Source organism: Lampris incognitus, chromosome 3, assembly GCF_029633865.1.
Source record: "Lampris incognitus isolate fLamInc1 chromosome 3, fLamInc1.hap2, whole genome shotgun sequence".
NCBI classification, from domain to species: Eukaryota; Metazoa; Chordata; class Actinopteri; order Lampriformes; family Lampridae; genus Lampris; species Lampris incognitus.
Genome location: NC_079213.1, coordinates 72,067,261 through 72,086,858, shown reverse-complemented (window position 1 = coordinate 72,086,858; position 19,598 = coordinate 72,067,261). Strand labels below are relative to the sequence as shown.

The window sequence follows — 19,598 nt, the reverse complement described above, 5'->3', positions numbered from 1 at the left end:
AGAACAGGGATCAATAAATCATTTTGTCTGAATTATTATTAAGTCAAAAAAGTGACCTTTGACAACACTTTCTGATGTACCGTAAGGCAGTCAAGTCAAGTCAAGTCAATTTTATTTGTATAGCCCACTATCACAAATTACAAATTTGCCTCAGTGGGCTTTACAGCAACACATCCTGTCCTTAGACCCTCGCAACAGATAAGGAACAACTACTTAAAAAAAACAAAAAACCTTTAACAGGGAGGGGAAAAAAAATGGGAAGAAACCTCAGGGAGAGCAACAGAGGAGGGATCTCGCTCCCAAGACGGACAACGTGCAATGGATGTTGTGTTTACACAATTTACACAATACAATATGGAAAGAGGATAAAAGAATTATAATGGAAGTATAAAATATACAAAGAATATGATGAGGAGGATGCCAAGCAGTGTCCAGATGCCACTGGAACAGCCCAGGACCCGAGCCATGTGACCACCATCACCATGTAGACCTGACAGGACAGACTACACATACACACAGGGGAGACTCACGTCACACCATTCAAGTCACGTCAGTTTTATTTGTATAGCCCATTATCACAAATTAAAATTTGCCTCAGTCGGCTTTACAGCAACACAACATCCTGTTCATATACACAGGAGAAGAGACGAGCAAAAACATTAGTCACACATCGGAGCGAGAGAAGGATATAACATTCAAACAGGATATGGATTTATAAGATATATAAATGTAAAAATGTAAATAGCCCTGTGATGGCCTGGCGGCCTGTCCAGGGTGTCTCCCCGCCTGCTGCCCAATGACTGCTGGGATAGGCTCCAGCATCCCGCGACCCTGAGAGCAGGATAAGCGGTTTGGATAATGGATTGATGGATGGATGGATGGATTTTTTTTTTTTTAAAAGGGTAGGTCTGCTATAAAGCAGTCTCTTCTGGTTCCCAATTCTTACCTTCTCCCAGAGATATGAGCTAAATAGGAAAATTGATTTGAATTAAATGATAATTAGGAATACATCTGTTCATATTCTTTAAACTATCTCTCAACCCGTTTAAATCATCCCAGTAAAACGAGAGGGGCTAGGAGTTTGAAGTCGAGTTATGAGTGAGCGGGTTACAACATTATGAGTTATTTAACTTCACGGAATAAAACACAGAGAGGTCTCCAAACGCTCTGTCATCCTTTCTGCTTACCAACTTTGTCTGCTGGCCTGGTCAGAAATGAGCTTCTGCCGTTCAATCACACATTATCAGATTCCCAACCTATTACAGCTCAGCTGCCAGCCCCTCAGCCAATCACCCTGCACCCTGCACTGCACTGCCAACCACTGACACGGGGAGAGAGGAATGGAGAGAGAAAAAAACAGTGAAGAGAGACAGAGAAAGACAGAGAGAGAGAGAGAGAGAGAGAGAGAGAGAGAGAGAGAGAGAGAGAGAGAGAGAGAGAGAGAGAGAGAGAGAGAGAGAGAGAGAGAGAGAGAGAGAGAGAGAGAGAGAGAGAGAGAGAGAGAGAGAGTGAGTTTCAGTCCAAAAATGAGTACACATCTCAGGTCAGGTTTCTGTCTATAGAGCGACATAAAGCTGCAGTCAATCTGACTCACACTTACTTACACACACACACACACACACACACACACACACACACACACACACACACACACACACACACACACACACACACACAGAGTAACCAACCCAAGGCCCCCTGAACTGCCATGGAGTGATATTTCTCACTAGGGGGAGTAACTCTAGAGTCTCTACTGTTTTTTTTCTGTCTGTCAGTTTATCTATACCTCTACTGCTAGCGGAGCAAAATATGTGTGTGTGTGTGTGTGTGTGTGTGTGTGTGTGTGTGTGTGTGTGTGTGTGTGTGTGTGTGTGTGTGTGTGTGGGGTTCAAACACACTCCATCTTTGTTTCCCTCTATATTCTTAATCTGCTCCAAAAAATCTAAGCTTTTTTTTCACTTTATTTTTCTGACTCTCCAATACCCACTGCATGCGTTTAAAGGACCACCGCTGTCTCACCATGGTACGCTGGTTAACGGACCACCGCTGTCTCACCATGGTACGCTGGTTAAAGGACCACCGCTGTCTCACCATGGTACACTGGTTAACGGACCACCGCTGTCTCACCATGGTACGCTGGTTAACGGACCACCGCTGTCTCACCATAGTACGCTGGTTAATGGACCACCGCTGTCTCACCATGGTACGCTGGTTAATGGACCACCGCTGTCTCACCATGGTACGCTGGTTAACGGACCACCGCTGTCTCAACATGGTACGCTGGTTAAAGGACCACCGCTGTCTCACCATGGTACGCTGGTTAACGGAGCACCGCTGTCTCACAATGGTACGCTGGTTAACGGACCACCGCTGTCTCACCATGGTACGCTGGTTAACGGACCACCGCTGTCTCACCATGGTACGCTGGTTAACGGACCACCGCTGTTTCACCATGGTAGGCTGGTCATTGAGACCCACTCCCGTGTTACTTTATGTCACAACTAGAGGAGAAGATCACTGGACATCTAATTTCACATAACTCTCACCCACCAACTTACTCTTACTGTTATATCACCCTCTTTCTATCCATCTAATTTACTCTCCATCTGTCAGGCTCTACCTTTTCTGGGGGTTTTTTTCTTTTCTTTTTCCCCAAATAGTACTTTGTTTCTTCTGTTCCAGTGTCATACAGTCTAACAATCGCCAAACTGGGCCTAAATGATTAACCACTCAAACATAATGCCACATAGATATGCATTTTCAATTAATCATTTTCATGCAAAACTGTAGCCTGCATGTGGGAGTCAACCTTCACACTGACAAATGCAAAGTGGTTCATGATACAAATATATAGGGAAGACATTATGCTGGACATTACAACACTGACCAGACAGTGAACCACACAAGCAGGGATGCCCTCATAAACACACACACACACACACACACACACACACACACACACACACACACACACACACACACACACACACACAGTCAGTCATTCATTCATTCACACACACAAAAAGTGTAAAAATTGTCAAAATTTCTTTGAAATTAATAAAAGGAGAATTCCAAAACTCTCCAAATATAACAACATCTAAACCTGACTAACTTCCGACAAATGCGGACTACAGACAAAACCAAGGTAGAGATAAACAGCGGGAGACAAAGACAGACACTGCCCTCTGTCTCCTTTTAATTCTGCCTCTAAAATCTTCAGTAAGCTCATGAGCTCCAGCTACTTTACGGCCAACTGTACCTGTAAGTCATGACTCTGTTTCAGGGCCGGGCTCCAAAAAATACAGAGAGGCTCCATGGCATAATTACACTCCTCAGAGATGGAGGATGAGATGGCTTATCAAAGTAAACTGAAAAAATAAATACAATATATCTTATGCTTAGTCATAACCTGAGTATATGTGCCAAAGACATAGACCACATTTATCTTTCTATAGGGTGTACACAGAGGCATGTGTGTGAGGCTATAGATAAGTGTGTGTATGTGTGTGTGTGTGTGTGTGTGTGTGTGTGTGTGTGTGTGTGTGTGTGAGGGTGGAGGTCTAGTGAAGTTTTATTACTCTGAGCAGTAGGGGGGACACCCAAGTTTATTGAGCTGCTGCTATGGGTATGGGTTAAGTTTCACCTGCAATTAATGCACCAACCCCCCCCCCCCACACACACACACACACATTCTTACGTTCGTGCACACATACCATGTCCACTGTGACACTTACTCCTTTCCCTGTCTCTCACACTAGTCAATTTAAAAACTGCCCAACACCTAACACAGCAAGTGTGAAACAAGCACACACACACACACACACACACACACACACACACACACACACACACACACACACACACACACACACACACTCAAGAGATGAAATGATGTCACTTTTGGCTTGATTATCCCAGGGTGTGTTAGGGCAGCAGGGAGTCAGGGGAGTGGGGCAATAAGTGTGGTCAAGTGGCTGTGGAGATGAAACTCAATGCTCCCTCCTCTGCCCTATTAGCCCTCATTCTGTCTTTACCACTCCAGCTGTGTTTATTAAAACCTTAAGAGTTAAAACACAGGTATTTACTGAGCCCCCCACCCCCACCCCCTGCAATAAAGACCCTGGCATGCTTACATACACATGTACACACAAAACTGCAACAGGCACGATAGCCTCATGGCAAGAACGACTGGCATATTAAAATCTAAATTTTTACCCTACATTAGATATATGTTCTAGTAACAGCACGGCCTGGCATTTAGACGGGCCACCTATCAAACTAAAATGAAACAGGTTTGATTCCCACAGCCACCAATGTGACATGTGAAATGTCGACTTGTCTTCATGCTCAACACTCATTTAATGGAAACTGCTCAGAATAGAGCGTCACCTGAAATTTCTACAATGTGTGAAAACATAACATACAGTAAGTACCATGTCTCTGAATCCCATCCCTACTGTCGCCTTGGGCAAAGAACCTGCGATGAATGGCCAAAAGCTCTCATCAATCATTAGTGATTGGGCCTGATATGTGCTGTGATTGGCTAATTACCTTCATCTGTAACAATGACCGCGGGGGCAGGCAGTTGCAGCAGGAGAGGAGGTGAAAGAGGACACCGTCAGGGCTATCCTGTCACCTTGCTGCCTCCACACCATGGCAGGAATCAAACAGCTCCTGCCACACACACACACACCTATGCCAACAAAAACCCACAGCCCTTCTCTCTCTCTTTCTCTCTTGCTCGTAATTTCACAAGCACAGCTCATTCACACACACACACACACACACACACACACACACACACACACACACGCACGCACACACACACACACAAACATATAAACACACAAACACCTGACAACCGCAGAGAAACACCTATCAAAGAGCTAAATTTCACGGGTAATTATATTTTGAAAATAAATATCAAAGGGGGACTTGAGTAGGGAGCGCTGGTGGGGACTGCTGGTGAGGCAGGCTGTCACAGGGTCAGCCCCAACTCATCTGGCAACACTTTCCCATTCGGCTGGCAATGCTGTCTCCAGTTAGGGGGAAAAATAAGAGCCGGTTATTAGAAGTCAGAGGGAAATATCTGGTAATTGGGTGGTAGCTGCTCACCAAAACAACGACCAGACAAGAACAAGAGAGAGCAGCGGTCTGCTGGTGCACTGGCATCATCAAGCCGAATTCCACAAGTATGAGAGGTATGGGTAGGATAAGTATGAAATGGTAAACGAAATTTAAGGAAAGACATACACGCTCGCCTGTGCTTGCACGCACACGGGCACACACACACACACATACACACACACACACACACGACACAGAGAGAGCAAGAAAAAGAGAACCAGCAAGAGATAGAAAGCAACAGAGACAAGCTAACAGACATACAGACAGAAAGACAGACATGCAGAGATAGACAGACAGGCAGACGGACATCAACAGACAGAGAAACATTTATATGTAGTCAATGAGGCAGAACAGAGACCAGGGTAGAGAAGGGGCCAAACCACCAGGCCTTCTGCCTGTCCTGTCGCTCCCTGCCAGGCCTCACTGTTCTACACACAGGAAATGGCTCTCTGCAGCCAGAAGGGGTGGAGGGTGGATAAAGTGGTGAAGAGGGCCAGGAGGTATGGGAGGCCCTAAAACAGCTGTACCAAGGATGGGCCCACTCACTGTGGCCCCACTTGCTGCCCATCCTGGGTAGGATAAGAGAGAAGGAGGGCGGGGGGAGGAAGAATGAAACCCCCCAAAAAGATGGCCAGCTTTAACATATTCAGCTGATCAGATGGGCCTGGCCGTCTCCAAAAGCTTTTGGTGAGTGATTGCCAGTGGTTTAAACTTGAGCTAAGATTCAGAGATTTGAACTCCATCACCAAATCCATAAAAACCATACTGAAAAAGGCCAGCCAAACGTTTCAAACAGCGTAACAACTTATATCTGGCAAAGTGAAAATAACCTCACTCTAAGCCCATTCAACTAAATGAGATCAGTGATAAAGAAGGATTACAACTGATTGTCTCCAAATGATGTTATCTACTATTTCAGAGAAAAGATTTCAGCATCCATCCCATAATAAAAGGCTCTATTGAGAGGAGCTGAGTAGCTCTGGTCTGGCCTGGGTTAGACACCCGATACCAGGCTGAGACGACGCCCAGCCAGCCACACGCCTTCAGACGTCGTTAGGGCAGACACACAGCACGCCCCTCCTGCCACCCACAATCTATCCACAGCCAATTACGACCAATTTCCCTGTCCTAGGCGGGGGGTGAGGGGCATTTTCTTAAAGAGAGAGAGAGAGAGAGCAAAAAAGCAGACACACATGGTTCTGTTTACAAATTGTCAGTTGTTTGGCTTTGCCATGGCAACACACTGCTTACACTAGCTAAATGACCATTTCATAGGGAGTGAGTGAGGCAGAATTAAAAAAAGTGAAAGTGGACAAACAGATTAATCATCCGATCGATTCATAGAGGGAGAAAGAGACAGCGAAAGGAATGAAACAGAGAGAGAGAGTGAAACAGAATGAAAGAGGGCGAGACAGCGAATGCGACAGAAAGAAGGAGTCATATGCCTTTGATGGGATAGCGACGGGGTAAGCATGCAGCTGAAGGACCCACAAACAGGCGTCTGTTTCCCTCCTCCCCTCATCTTCCCCTTGCTCCACCTCAGTTCCCCTCAGCATCTCAGCTTCTGTTTGACTTCCCGAAATCTGTCTTTCCGAAACTAGAGACGCACAGCGAGGAGGTGCCTGATTCACCAAGCCTGGAATGTCGGCGTTCCCACAGGAAACCTGGAGCGTCTCAAGGCAGGGTGCCCGGGACAGGCGCACAGAGACGTGTGTACACCGAGACACACACACACACACACACACACACACACACACACACACACACACACACACACACACGGAGTGACTAAAATTACTGGATAATCCTAAACACACAAAACTCTACTCATACTGCATACACAAATACTGTACACACAAAGGGACACGCACACACTCTAGACTTGATGATATTACCTATTTAAACAGCCAGTAACTTGTGTTCCACTAATAAAGGAATGAGAACTATTCTCATGCTGAATATTCATTCTGTCAGATGAGAAACACAACCACACAAGCACATCCTTTGTTTTTTCTACAGTGACGCCCTTTTGTGACCTTTTATAAGACCAACCATCCAGCCCAAGAGGAAGGCCGAACTGTCACAGAGCAAACAGCCGAGACAGGAGACAAAAAAAAAGCGGTTTTATTTTCTGCAGTCAGAATCGGATATGACTGATTGACTGTATCTTGTGATGACTGCGGCCCTGGGTGACGCCAGCGAGGACTCCGTGCCCCACCTTACCAGCGTGAACCCGCACACCGCTACCCTCCTCTGATGCAGTGACCCCAACCTGTGATCTCTTGTTAAACTGAGCCCCTTCTGGAATAACCTTCTCACCCCCCACCCCCCCATTCCTATCTCAAAAAGCAAATAACAGGGACCACCGTGAGGAGTCTGCTGTCAGACATGGCAACCCGTCGAGCCTTTCATCTCCGCCAGCCTGCCAGGCACAGTCATACAGACATATGCTTTTAAGTCAGCCTATTACACATTTTCGGTTGGGCACTCTTAGGACAGTGCACTTGTCTACATACGTGCACGTGAACATATTTGTGCAAGCTGTTAACCTCACACGCACGCACGCACGCACGCACGCACGCACGCACGCACACACACACACACACACCCCCAAACAAAACATACAGACACTTACAAACACGTATGCGCGTGTGCACACCCACTGGGCCCCTTTTGCTTCTGGACATTACAACCCACAGATATGTGCACACAGGCTCACATACACACACACACACACACACACACACACACACACACACACACACACACACACACACACACACACACACGAACCCGCACACGCACACAGGGCCCCGTATGCTCCTGGACATTGAGACCCACTGTTCGTTTCATCTCCCCACTCCTCTCTCTGCTTGCTGCTGGCACCATCACGTTAATATAAACACCATATTTCTGTCATCGTCCCCAGGACCCGGCATTGCCTTAACATCTCTCTTTCTTCTGTGGGCGGGGGTGGGGGTCTGGAGGGATATGGGACATGGGTGAGTTGTGGGAAACTAGAGTGCAGTCTGTGGCCTCACAGCATGCGATCTTCTCCCTCTCCTCATTCCCTCTCTCCCCTCTCTATCTCTGTTTCTCTTTTGGCAAGGAATCATAGGAGGCTTCATGCAGATCACATATTGCGGCCTCAAATGAGCTGGGAAAACATGCCCCCACAATGCTATGTGCACATCTGAACTCAACTCTTGAAGTGGAGGACTCAGTATGTTTTTATTTCTTTCCCTTTGTCTGTATTTTGCAGATACATGTATATATGTGTGCATGTGTGTTCACGTGTGTGTTCACCCTGCGAGTGTGTGTGTGTGTGTGTGTGTGTGTGTGTGTGTGTGTGTGTGTGTGTTCATCCCTGCGCCTGACCTCCACGTAGTCCTTGGCATGCCCCCAGTCTCTCTTGGAGTCCAGGTTGCCAAGGCTGAAGTTCTCCAGCTGGCCCAGGTGAATCTTCGCCACTGACCGGCTGATCTTACGGGTCACAAAGTTTGAGCCTAAAAACAAATGTAAGTGCTTCATTAGAATCCACAGAGATATATTATGATTTATAGGGGATACAGATATGGCAGAGGTTGAAATTGGTCTAACAAACATACACACACACCAAACATACACACAAATAAACAAATAAAACAACAATGTAGGTGGAAGGTGGAGGGTTGACATCACTACCAACTCCTCCCTACACCTGCCTACCGAACCCCAAAGCCAATAGAAAAAACCCCAATGATTTTCCAAGAGTCAAAACAACTCATTGGCACCTCCAGTTTCAGCCTCTCAATCATAGAGTCCATCTCGTTTGGTCAATCACCCCCCCCCCCAATCCACTGTTTCGGTGTCAACTCTGGGCTTGAGGCCAAGCCAATCCGAGAGCATCAACACCAAAAATGCGGGGGAAGATCCACAGAAAAATGCTTCAGAGAATCAAACAACCCCAGCTGAATCACGGGGACCACCCCAACTCTGCTCATGGAGAGAGTCTAGTCCAGGAACATCACAGCGTGGCCCAGGCCTGCCAGACTGCCCAGCGGTGCCTCCTTCTCTGATCCGAAACACGTGGTAGTAGTATCTGCAGGAGAACAAATGAGCCCTTAATGACTTTTTCTGTGCCGTGAGCAGGGTGAGAGAGGGTTTTGGGTGTTTGGCTGAACACTCAGAACTGGTGTTGTGTTCTCTGCTCCCGCAATAAGAAGAGAAGACGCCCTGGGGATCCCACAAGTAAAGGTTCAATAGCTCCAACCAAAACACAACCTTATGCAGATGGATATCAATGCTAAATATAAGGTAGTCACATCTAATAATGCCATGATCATACCTGAAAAAGCTTATTAGAGCTTGAGGGTTTTAACTCTAGGCTGTGCCGTCCTGTTCATGGAAGCCAAAACAGCAGAAAGGCATATGTGAAAATTTGATGAAACTTCTGGTTCAAAAGATTGCCTATGGTCATCAAAGACAGGGCTATAAATAGCCCATACAACTGTCTATATAAATCTCCCATAACCTCAAGTGACCCCCTAAGAGTTTCTACAGGCCTCTTTAAACTCATCAGCTAGGGCTCAGTGTAGACATTTCTCTGCATCCATCCTGACCATAATTGCATAGGGCTGTCTCGACACTGTATCACTGTGCACTGACATGGAGCAGAGACTCCTTTTAGACACAGGAAAATCCCATGAACTCAATCATGCGAATGCACCAAATTTGTAGTGATTATTTCATATAAAAGCGACAGCCCTCGGCAAGCTGAGTAAAAGCAGACCTGAGAAAGTTAGACACACTTAATAGAGAAAATACAGCACATTGTGTGTCGGTCATGCTTCGCATGGCCCCATGTCAACGCTGCTCTGGTGCCCTGTTCGGTGGAGTTCCACTAGTTTAAATGGGGCCGTATGCATGATTTGGATTTGTGCTGTACTGGCTATGCTGTTCTTATGCATTACAACAAAAAAAGGTAACACTAATATAAAAATAAGCTTTTATCCAAAGGTGGTTTATGGATTAATATAATGGATATAATCATTAGGAAATAGCAAGCGTCTATGAAGCATAGATAAATTGTTGTTGGAAACCCCCCTTATGTGTCAAACCAGTCTTGTCTTTGCATGATCATCTCATCTGGCCCTGGGGCCTTTCTCTAAGCTGGCAGGTCATCTGTTCTGGCAAGCACCAACAGTTAGCTATAGTCAAATGTTAACCTGTGATTTTTCATCTGTCACTGATGAATCTGTGATTGTCAGCGCTTCTCTTACTTCTGTCAGCTAGTCAGGTTCTTATCACATCACGGGGACGAGAGTCGAGTCATTCATCATTCGCATTTTATTGTATCGTGACACATAGGCGGGGCCAATACACACACCTCAGCACAGACACACACAAACCCATACACATTCAATAACTTAAACATACACTCACATGACAAACACACACACATATACATAATCTCAAGACAGACATGTGCACACACACCATGCACATTACATATCATATATCAGGACCTGGCTGGGTCAGGCAGTGTAAAAGAACCCCAAATTGGTTACTACGGTAAACAGGATGGCAGGGGTCTGATTTGATCCCCCGTCCAAGACAAACTCAGGTTTGCAGGTTATACACAGGTCGTCCGCAGAGCGGAGCAGGCCTGCCTCTTATAGGGAGCATAAGGATACAGTGTAAGCACAGTACCCCCAATCAGTAATAAAGTCCATTATTTTTCTCAGGCACACCTGTAGCCCCCTAGTAAAGCTCACACCTCTGTTTGGAGTGGCCTTACTCCCTGCTTGCTCTAATTGGTGTGGTGTGGAGCAGAGCATAGGCCTAAATGGACCGGCCTGCCTGGCTGTGCACAAAGCCTGCTCTGTTACTGGCCCGGGTGTTAATGTGTTTCCTTTACTGGCAGCAGCACCGCAAGACAGCCAGGGGAGGAGTGGTTGGATTGGGGTGGGGTGGGGAGTTTAACGGGAGGTTTAGAACCCAAGCGGGGCGGCGGTGGCCGTTTAACCTCACCCGCGGCCCCGTGGAAAGTCCAATAAAACCACGGGCCGTGAAAACCGAGCAGACAGCAAAACCTATGCCAGAAACTGACACTCACTCTCTTTCTCTCTCTCCCTCTCCTCTCACTCATTCCCACTCAACCGTTGCTTTTCTTCTTTCTTTTTCCCATTCCATTTCATCCCATTTCATTTCTTTGGCCAGAAGAGGGACAGGAAAAACGTAACACACAGGCTGGGTTGGCTCAACTGGGTTTAGGGATGGAGGAGGATGTTTGTCCTTATCAAACAGTGAGACATTCCCCCCTCAGAGTCATCCCACTGAGCCTGGTCAGGAGAGGGAACTTACAACCAGGTCTTGAAGTCCACTGGGGGGGGGGGGGTTCGACTTGGTGGGGGTTGACGAAGAAACCCTGGGTACTCAGGGATTTTGACCCCCGGCATTAAGAATTTGGGATTATGCGGGCTGCTGTAGTAGGTGCCACACAGCTAAAGGAAGGTTAAGATTACTTTTAAAATTTAAATTAAGATTAAGGTTAAGACTAAGTTTGTCTCCAAACTGTATGACGATTTAGCCTTACATACTCAGAGCTCAAACCTCAAGATATACGTACACATATATAATCATTACACTTATATAGCACTTTTAAGCACTTTGTGAGTATGTGTGTGTATGTTTCCAGTTGGGCCAAATTTTAGGCAATGTTATACCCAAATCACCCTACTGTACACTAAAAGAAAATGTGCAGTTTGTTCTGGTGGCTGAGTTGACTAGTGCATTGTCCTGAGAGAATTTTTGCTCATTCCCAGTGGCAAGGATTCAAGTCCCTGCTCACGTCATGCATGTCAAACCTCTCAACATTTTTTACCTTCTGTCATTTGAATGAATAGGTAAGTAAGAGAACTAGTATCTGCCTCCTAATGTAGCCTAAGAGAAAGTGCTGTCATATGAAGTCTTCACTTTAACCTCAAGTTCTGGTATGAATGCTCCTACCAGACAAGGCTGGTACAATGTTGTTGCTTGTTGACTGTTGCTTGACTTCTTGGGTGTCAATTTTTCTGTTGTAGCTGAACAAAAATGTTGAAAGACTAGCTAGTGATGCAAACTATGGCATACTTTTGTAAAATATTAAAAATGGTAATGTGCCATGACGGCATGTCTTCAACCTCACACAGAAATGACATAGGAGTAATTCTTGTGTGAGTGTTTGGACGGTCGAATGGCAAAGACCAATACAAATTAAAGGGCAATTCTGCTATGAATCAAAATGTTTTATTTTTTCCCAGTATACATTCCCAAGTTAAGTACAACGTGCAAAAAGTGGAGAGAAAAGTTTTCGAGGGAGAAAAATAGAGTTGAATATGAAAAGATGAGGAGGAAAAAATATCTAAAATACAAGTATGTATAGTTAAATGTACAATCCATAATGGCATGTGTCACCATGGCTACGTAGAGTACTGCGACAACACGATCTCTCCACTGACACCAAAGAAATATGACACATCTCTCCATCAGGTCAACATTGTGAATTTGTTTAAAAATGGAGACAACTGAAATTCTCAAGAGCAACTGAAAGCGATGCAACATTGGATGGTTTTCTCTTTCACAAGTAATAAAGCGAGCAATGTTTTCCAAGTGTGACCAAAACAACAGCAGAAATGGGGCAGACAGCCACTGTGTGCATCAACTGAGAATTGTACCTTTAAATAAAACACTAACAATTTAGGTTATGCCCCTTTTACTTTGGCCCTACAGCAACTGGCCACACGACTTGGTCTCAATGCAGGAATGTGAGTGGGACACATAAGGAGCTCTCCTCTACGTATATCAGCATAATTGCCAAGTTGATAAAAAGAAATGACCAATGTCTGAAGATCGAGGTTCCTTTAAGAAAATCAGTCAAAACTATCCTTAACTCCCCTCTCTCCTATACCACACATGGTATAGACCAACAGTACCCCTCGAGAATCAGGTTGGTTTCCTCTGTATCTGGTTTGACAGTAACTGGATCAGCAGCACAGTGGAGCAGAGCACGGTGATATTAATAATACAGTTATCAAATAAATAACCATAAAGTAAATTGTATTTGAATTGTATGTGGAAATATGATAAAACTTGTTAAAATGTGAAATTTAAATTGATGTTGAAGTTTGGTAGAGTATTTATGCATGCTCAATAATCCAGATAAGGAAATCACAGAAAGTTGAATCAGTTCATGGCGCTGGTGAAGAGGATGGCATAACACAGAAGAGCTAACAGGTCAGGCCAGGACTCTGCAGTCTACACCCATCTACAAGCCAGTGGCCACTCTTTCAAGGATGAGGATGTGCACATCCTTGATAGGGAGGAACGTTGGTTTGAACGGGGAGTCAAAGAGGTCATCTATGTGAAGAGGGAACGACCATCCCTGAACCGGGGGGGGGGGGGGGGCTAAGAGTATATCTGTTATATCTGTCGCCATCTTTCTTACAATACTGTGATTGCAACTATTCTCCAATCCTCTGTGAATAGTATACATGGCCATTGTAACGCTAGTTAATGGTCACACAATTTGCGTATGAAACTGATCGTTGTTTTTGGTCGTTATGCCACTGTATTGTTTATAATGGTGGGGATACCTGCAGTAACTGAGACTGAGGAGGTCACTTAGATGAGTGATAAAACATTTCTCCCAATAAACGTTATGTCCAGATGAACTGAGTCAACTTTCTTTTGACTTGTGTTGTGTAGTTAACCCGGCCATGATATAAATCCCAAAAATCGAATATCTTAAATAGTTGCTCCATGCTACCCAGATGGGTAATCTAAAATATTGGGATTATTTTTCTCCCTCCATTCACTTCCATTGCATGGCGAAAGAGGTGTCAAAATCACACTTTTAACAAATAAACAACCACAAACAAAGTAGATTCTGCCAATATATTTAATAACGAGCCCTATTGCTCAAGTTTTGGCATCTATTTACAGTTATTGGTAAAAGTACCATTTCTTTGCTCCCTGCACGTAGCTTCTCTGAATATGTAAAGTGTATCTTATCGCATGCTAGCAAGCTAACTTCTGCTTGGTTTGTTTACAATCACGAATGGAGGCTTCAGAAGTGGCTGTGGAAATTTAGGCCAATTGGATCGATTCTTACATGTGCAAGAATCAGCAAGGCAAATGGTCACATAAGCTACCAACCGTGTTTGCATTCAGTTTCACATGGTAAAATAACACTAAGAGAGACATTGAATTAGGGACAGGGCTCGTTATTTAATATACTGTCAGAATCCTCCTCGTTCCTGTTTATGTGCTTAAAGGGAGACTTTGAGATCAGTGTCGCTACCCGATGGAAGTGAGGGGAAAAAAATTCTGGATTATCCATCCGGGGTGCACAGAGTAACTACTGAAGATATTTCATGATTATTTGGACTCATCATGGCCAGGTAACTACAAAACCCAAGTTTCTACCAAATTTCAACATCACTTTAAGAAGGTAAGTTTATTGCGCATGCTAACATACTATATGATTAAATAACTAGTAGTGGGGTATCCGGGTGGTGTGGCCATCTATTCCATTGCCTACCAACATGGGGATCACCAGATCGAGTCCCCGTGTTATCTCCGGCTTGGTCGGGCGTCCCTACATACACAATTGGCCGTGTATGCAGGTGGGCAGCCAGATGTGGGTATGTGTCCTGGTCGCTGCATTAGTGCCTACTCTGGTCAGTCAGAGTGCCTGTTCAAGGGGGAGGGGGAACTGGGGGAAATAGCGTGATCCTCCCATGCGCTACGTCCCCCTGGTGAAACTCCTCACTGTCAGGTAAAAAGAAGCTGCTGGTGACTCCACATGTATCGGAGGAGGCATGTGGTAGTCTGCAGCCCTCCCCGGATCAGCAGAGGGGGTGCAGCAACGACCAGGATGGCTCGGAGTGGGGAGGGGAAAAAAAGTAGTGTAAATGTCTACATTGTTAACTGGGTACACAATGCTAAGAACATGCATCTCTTCTGCTGGCAAGCTGTAAAAGTAGAAATATTTATAAAGAAGTGTGTCTGGCTGTGTGTCTCTTACTACAGGGCATGGGTTTTTACTGTGACAGTAAGCTTGTTTGAACTGGCAAATATCTAAATATGCAGAAAAAAATGACACACTGCAAGGGAAAAACGATTCATAAAGTGGCAGACTTTTGGTTTTGATTGCCTAAGAGTTGTCATGGACACACTGAAATTTCCTCAACAGAGGGGTTACACACCTGTTTTGGAACTCACCCAGAACTGCAAATCCCATAATCCTATTCTGTTTTTGAGCATGGGCCCAGGGGGTGAAAGGCTTTCAGGTAGATTCCACATGAAAGATGTCCCACTCATTTTCCACCTCCACACCCACACATGCAGGGATTTAGGCTGACCCTTTAGCCCCCTTTGCCCAACAATGAAAGTATACTCGACTAATATGTGGAATAAATTTTGTGTGCCTTTCTATCTCAAGAACTTTATCTGCTTCTCTTTGGCACTTCAGTTATCTGTACTGAGTTATGACTGAGGGGCCTGACTTGTAGGAACATTGAGTGATTTTGTAGAAGGGCTGATGAATCTTCCCCAGGTCGGGGGTTGGCCAATCTCCACCCAGGCCAAAGACCTGTCAGTGTCTGCCATCACCACCGTTGCACAATTCACATCCTGGCTGATATCAAGAGCTTCAGCGAAGAGAGAATACTTGCATTTCATCCAAGAGAGGTCATGCGTTCAGCTCAGCCAACACTGTGTCTATTCACACCTGACAGACTGCTGCCCTTGCTCTGGGCTGACTCAACTGACAGGGAGGGTGCAGAAAGAAAAAATTGTAATGGGTGAGTGTGCAAGCTGAGAGAGATGAAAATGAGAGCGAGCGAGAGAGAGAGAGAGAAAGAGAGAGAGGGTGGGAGAGAGATGCAGAGATACAAAGAGTGAGATAGTGAGAGTCACTCCTTTTTAAACAGGTGTGATTCAACAAAACGGATGGCGGGTTTGCGGCGATATGAAGAAAGAAAGGGAGCATGTGGGGAAAGAGTATGCACAAAGGGGAGTAGGATGATACATGCTTCGATCGCACCAGCTCCCCGTGACAGAATATACAGCCAATGAGTCAATGAGTTTGACCTCGAGATGAAAGTCAAATAAGACTCTTCAAAGAGCCCGATTCTGGTTTAAACTATCCAGATCACTCCCAAAGATAGAATCTGTCCAAATGCCACTCAGCATCAGATAACCTGCCAACCATTTCTATGCCAAAGTTCAGTATATCTGTCTGTTTGCACCCCCCCACTTTAGTTGTCACAGGGCTTGGCAAGGGTTGGGGGAGGCGCTGGGGTGCCCTTACCCTTTGGTGTAATTAGCACCGTTAAAATCACCCACTCAGTCAACTGGATTCTTAGTTACCGTGGCAACCTGAGAAACCAAACAACAGGTGTGAAGGTGGTAACAATGTTGAGTAGAGGTGAAACCTAAACGGTACAAAGTGAACCCAGAGGGAGGGACAGCAATGGGTCACATGACATCACATAGGGGGGGGTGCAGAGGTTGGTGATGGGGCAAGGGATGAGGGGGTGAAGACTCTGTCATTAGCTCTCCTTTAAGGTGTCAGACACCACTCTTCACCTGATGTTTAGGCTGCTCTCACTCAGCTCTCTCTCACAAAAAAACTGACAGCAAGAGAGAATGAACAACAAAACTCCCGTCTCCGTGCTGAGATCAGTCTCACAAGATACGCCGCGGAAAGACGGAGAATCCTGCTATCCATACATCACCTGCTCAAGAATAGCCTTGGAAAATAACCTCTCAAATGGAAAATAAATATAAAAACCTACCCCAATATACCTATCAAGCAATCTCACCTTTAAGGCACAACTTCAACGTAGAGAGATGAAACTAAGGCATGTAGGCAGGTAGAGCCTGCAACAAGGCAGGTAGAGCTATGTCTGTATGTGTTTAAAGCAGCAGCATTGACCTTGGCAGAGCTACTCTATGTTAACTAATTCTATCTATTTTTCTCTTCTGGCATAAGCGTAATGTTATTCTGTACTGCCAAGCATGAGCCACAGAACTTCACAGGGTGGAGAGATGTGGGGGGGTTTCCCCAAATAAACCTGGGGATTAACATACTTACAACCTGGGGGTCTGTCCGGTCATTGGTGTTAAGGGTGTATCACACAGACATAGACCCACGTGCACACATACACACACAGGCATGGACAAACAAGTACAATACATACACAATGTGTAACCACACACACACACACATACACACAAAATACTACATGGATATGCACACTCACTTACCGTTAACCCGTGAGATCAACACATTGCCAATAACTGCTAATGCGTATAAATTAAACTCAGGTGCACTTGGACTATAAAAATATGATTTTTTTGAAGACTGAAGTAGTGTATATTTGTTGCAGTGGCCAAAAAAATAAACTCAGAGTCGTTACTTGGACAGGTTTCAGTGCAGATCACTACTTCCAACTGACTACGGGGTAATGGTGTGTCTCATGTGTCAGAGGAATATGGAGTCCATTTAGCACTGCTGCTAACACTAATCCCCATCTCAATATCTGTACTAAGGCTGTTTGTTATGGCTAACAGCTAAACTAACCAGTACAGAGCCTGCCGCAGTGTGAACCAGCCGGCAGATGCGGGCTTCTGTTTGCTTTGCTTCACGCTGAATTTCGAGCGGGTTATTTTTCCTTCTCGACTGTCCGATGCCGACCTTTTGCTACAGAACAATAGGAATCTCCTGTTTATTGGTGGAACAGTTGGGTGTTTACGAGAGCGGTAAGAGAATCTGGGAGAACATTCTTGCTGGGATTAAGTCATTTTAGGAGCTGAAAGAAACAGAGCTCCTTGTTGGCTGTTGGCTCCTAAAGCAGAGGGACAGGAAGGCAGGGGAAAACAAACTCGTGGTGCGCGCCTTTCCTCCCGGAGCCCTTCCCAGCAGCCAGCATATAATCCTTCAACACATCACATCATACCACGCCACACCACTCCCCTTTTTTTGGTGAGACTGGTACTGAGGCAGACACTGTGAGAATTAGATGCAATAATCCAGGTCAGGAAGTGGGAAAAAACCCAGAGAGACAACATCTGTTTGTTACTTGCATGCACTCAAACGTGAATACATACACACAGCCAGTGGTGCTCTTTAAGGATAACATCACAGCTTTTCCTGTGTGGGAGGCGGGGTGGGGGAATGGTGATGTCATGGCTACCGAAACTGACATCATGGGCTTTATCCCCCATTGGTAACCAATTACTCATAGGTACAGCCGTACAGGTAGGGAGGGAGAGGAGAGAAAGGAGGGGGAGAGAGGGAGTGGCAACACACAGGTAATGAATGACCCGTTTATGTCTCTCTGGCACATGTAATCCAAAATAATGAATTTCTTGAGTACGCCTGAGAAAAGCAAAAAGTTGAAAATTCCTCTGTGTCTCTCCAGTTTGGTACTCATATTCTCTTTGTCTGCAATGCTAAATATGTGTCTGACATATTCTGCCTGACACGAACTATTAAACAAGGCAGGGGAATTGTAGCATAACCATCAAAGATCCCCCACCCCCCCCCAAAAGCCATCTCACCCCCACACATACGCAAACCCCAGGCCTTCCTGTGAATAATAGAGAGGATGGCCAAACACCCCTTCAGCTCAGCTGCAGCAGGGTCACTGCAAGCCCTGGGGGCCCGAGTAAACACTGGTCATCCCAGCCAACACAAGCGCCACTCTGGGTTGTGCAATGCAGCCCTGGGACATCTGGCCACATCAGAGCACTACATTCCTGCCTTATGAGCAACAACAACCGTAACTCTAAGATGAAGAGAGAAGTGGCAAAAGCGAACTGGTGAGCCTGTAAAAGAAATGCTGACTAAGGAGAAAGAGAGCTAAAGATGGGGAGAGAGAGAATGCCAAGGAAGACAAAATGATGGAAAAGAGGGAGTGAGAGAGGGGGGGTGGGGGTGGGGAGGGGGATAGAAAAAGAGACAGTGGTGGCAGGGGGGAAAGTAGTTGAGAAAACCAAAATGGAGAAAACCAAGAGAGCTGACCAATGTAAGGCTAAGGACAGGTCATGGGGCTAGCAATGCATCTCTACCTTATAAGGTTATGGTGAGTATGAGTGTACATGCATACAAGGGTCTCCAATTTCACAGTTTCGCAGGGCCAGTGGTTCAGCCAGTTCAGTCTCTCTCCATTAATTCCCTCCTGTTGTCGCCAAACTGGTTGTTTCTATACAACCATCTCTCTCAATTCTCTGTAAGCCAGACAAGGCATTTGCCAGCAAAAAAGTCTCCATTACTGCTGGCCTCCATCCATTTGTGACCCGCCGCTACATTGTATGTTATCATTACAGCAAACTATGGTCTCAGTCAGTTTTGGGCCTCACAATGTTCCCCTTGCTCGCCGTAAGCAACACCGGTTCCCACACCTATCTGCGTAGCAACCCATTAAGGTTTACTGGCTGAC

General features: G+C 45.6%; 1 protein-coding gene across 1 annotated transcript in view; it reads right to left on the bottom strand.

Moving 5' to 3' along the window:
• gmds (GDP-mannose 4,6-dehydratase) overlaps positions 1–19,598 on the bottom strand; it is a 133,898-nt gene that overhangs the window by 58,202 nt on the left and 56,098 nt on the right. Inside the window, exon 7 of the mRNA XM_056276796.1 lies at positions 8,506–8,633. Coding sequence (XP_056132771.1) covers positions 8,506–8,633 — 128 coding nt within the window. The remainder of the gene's footprint in view (positions 1–8,505; positions 8,634–19,598) is intronic.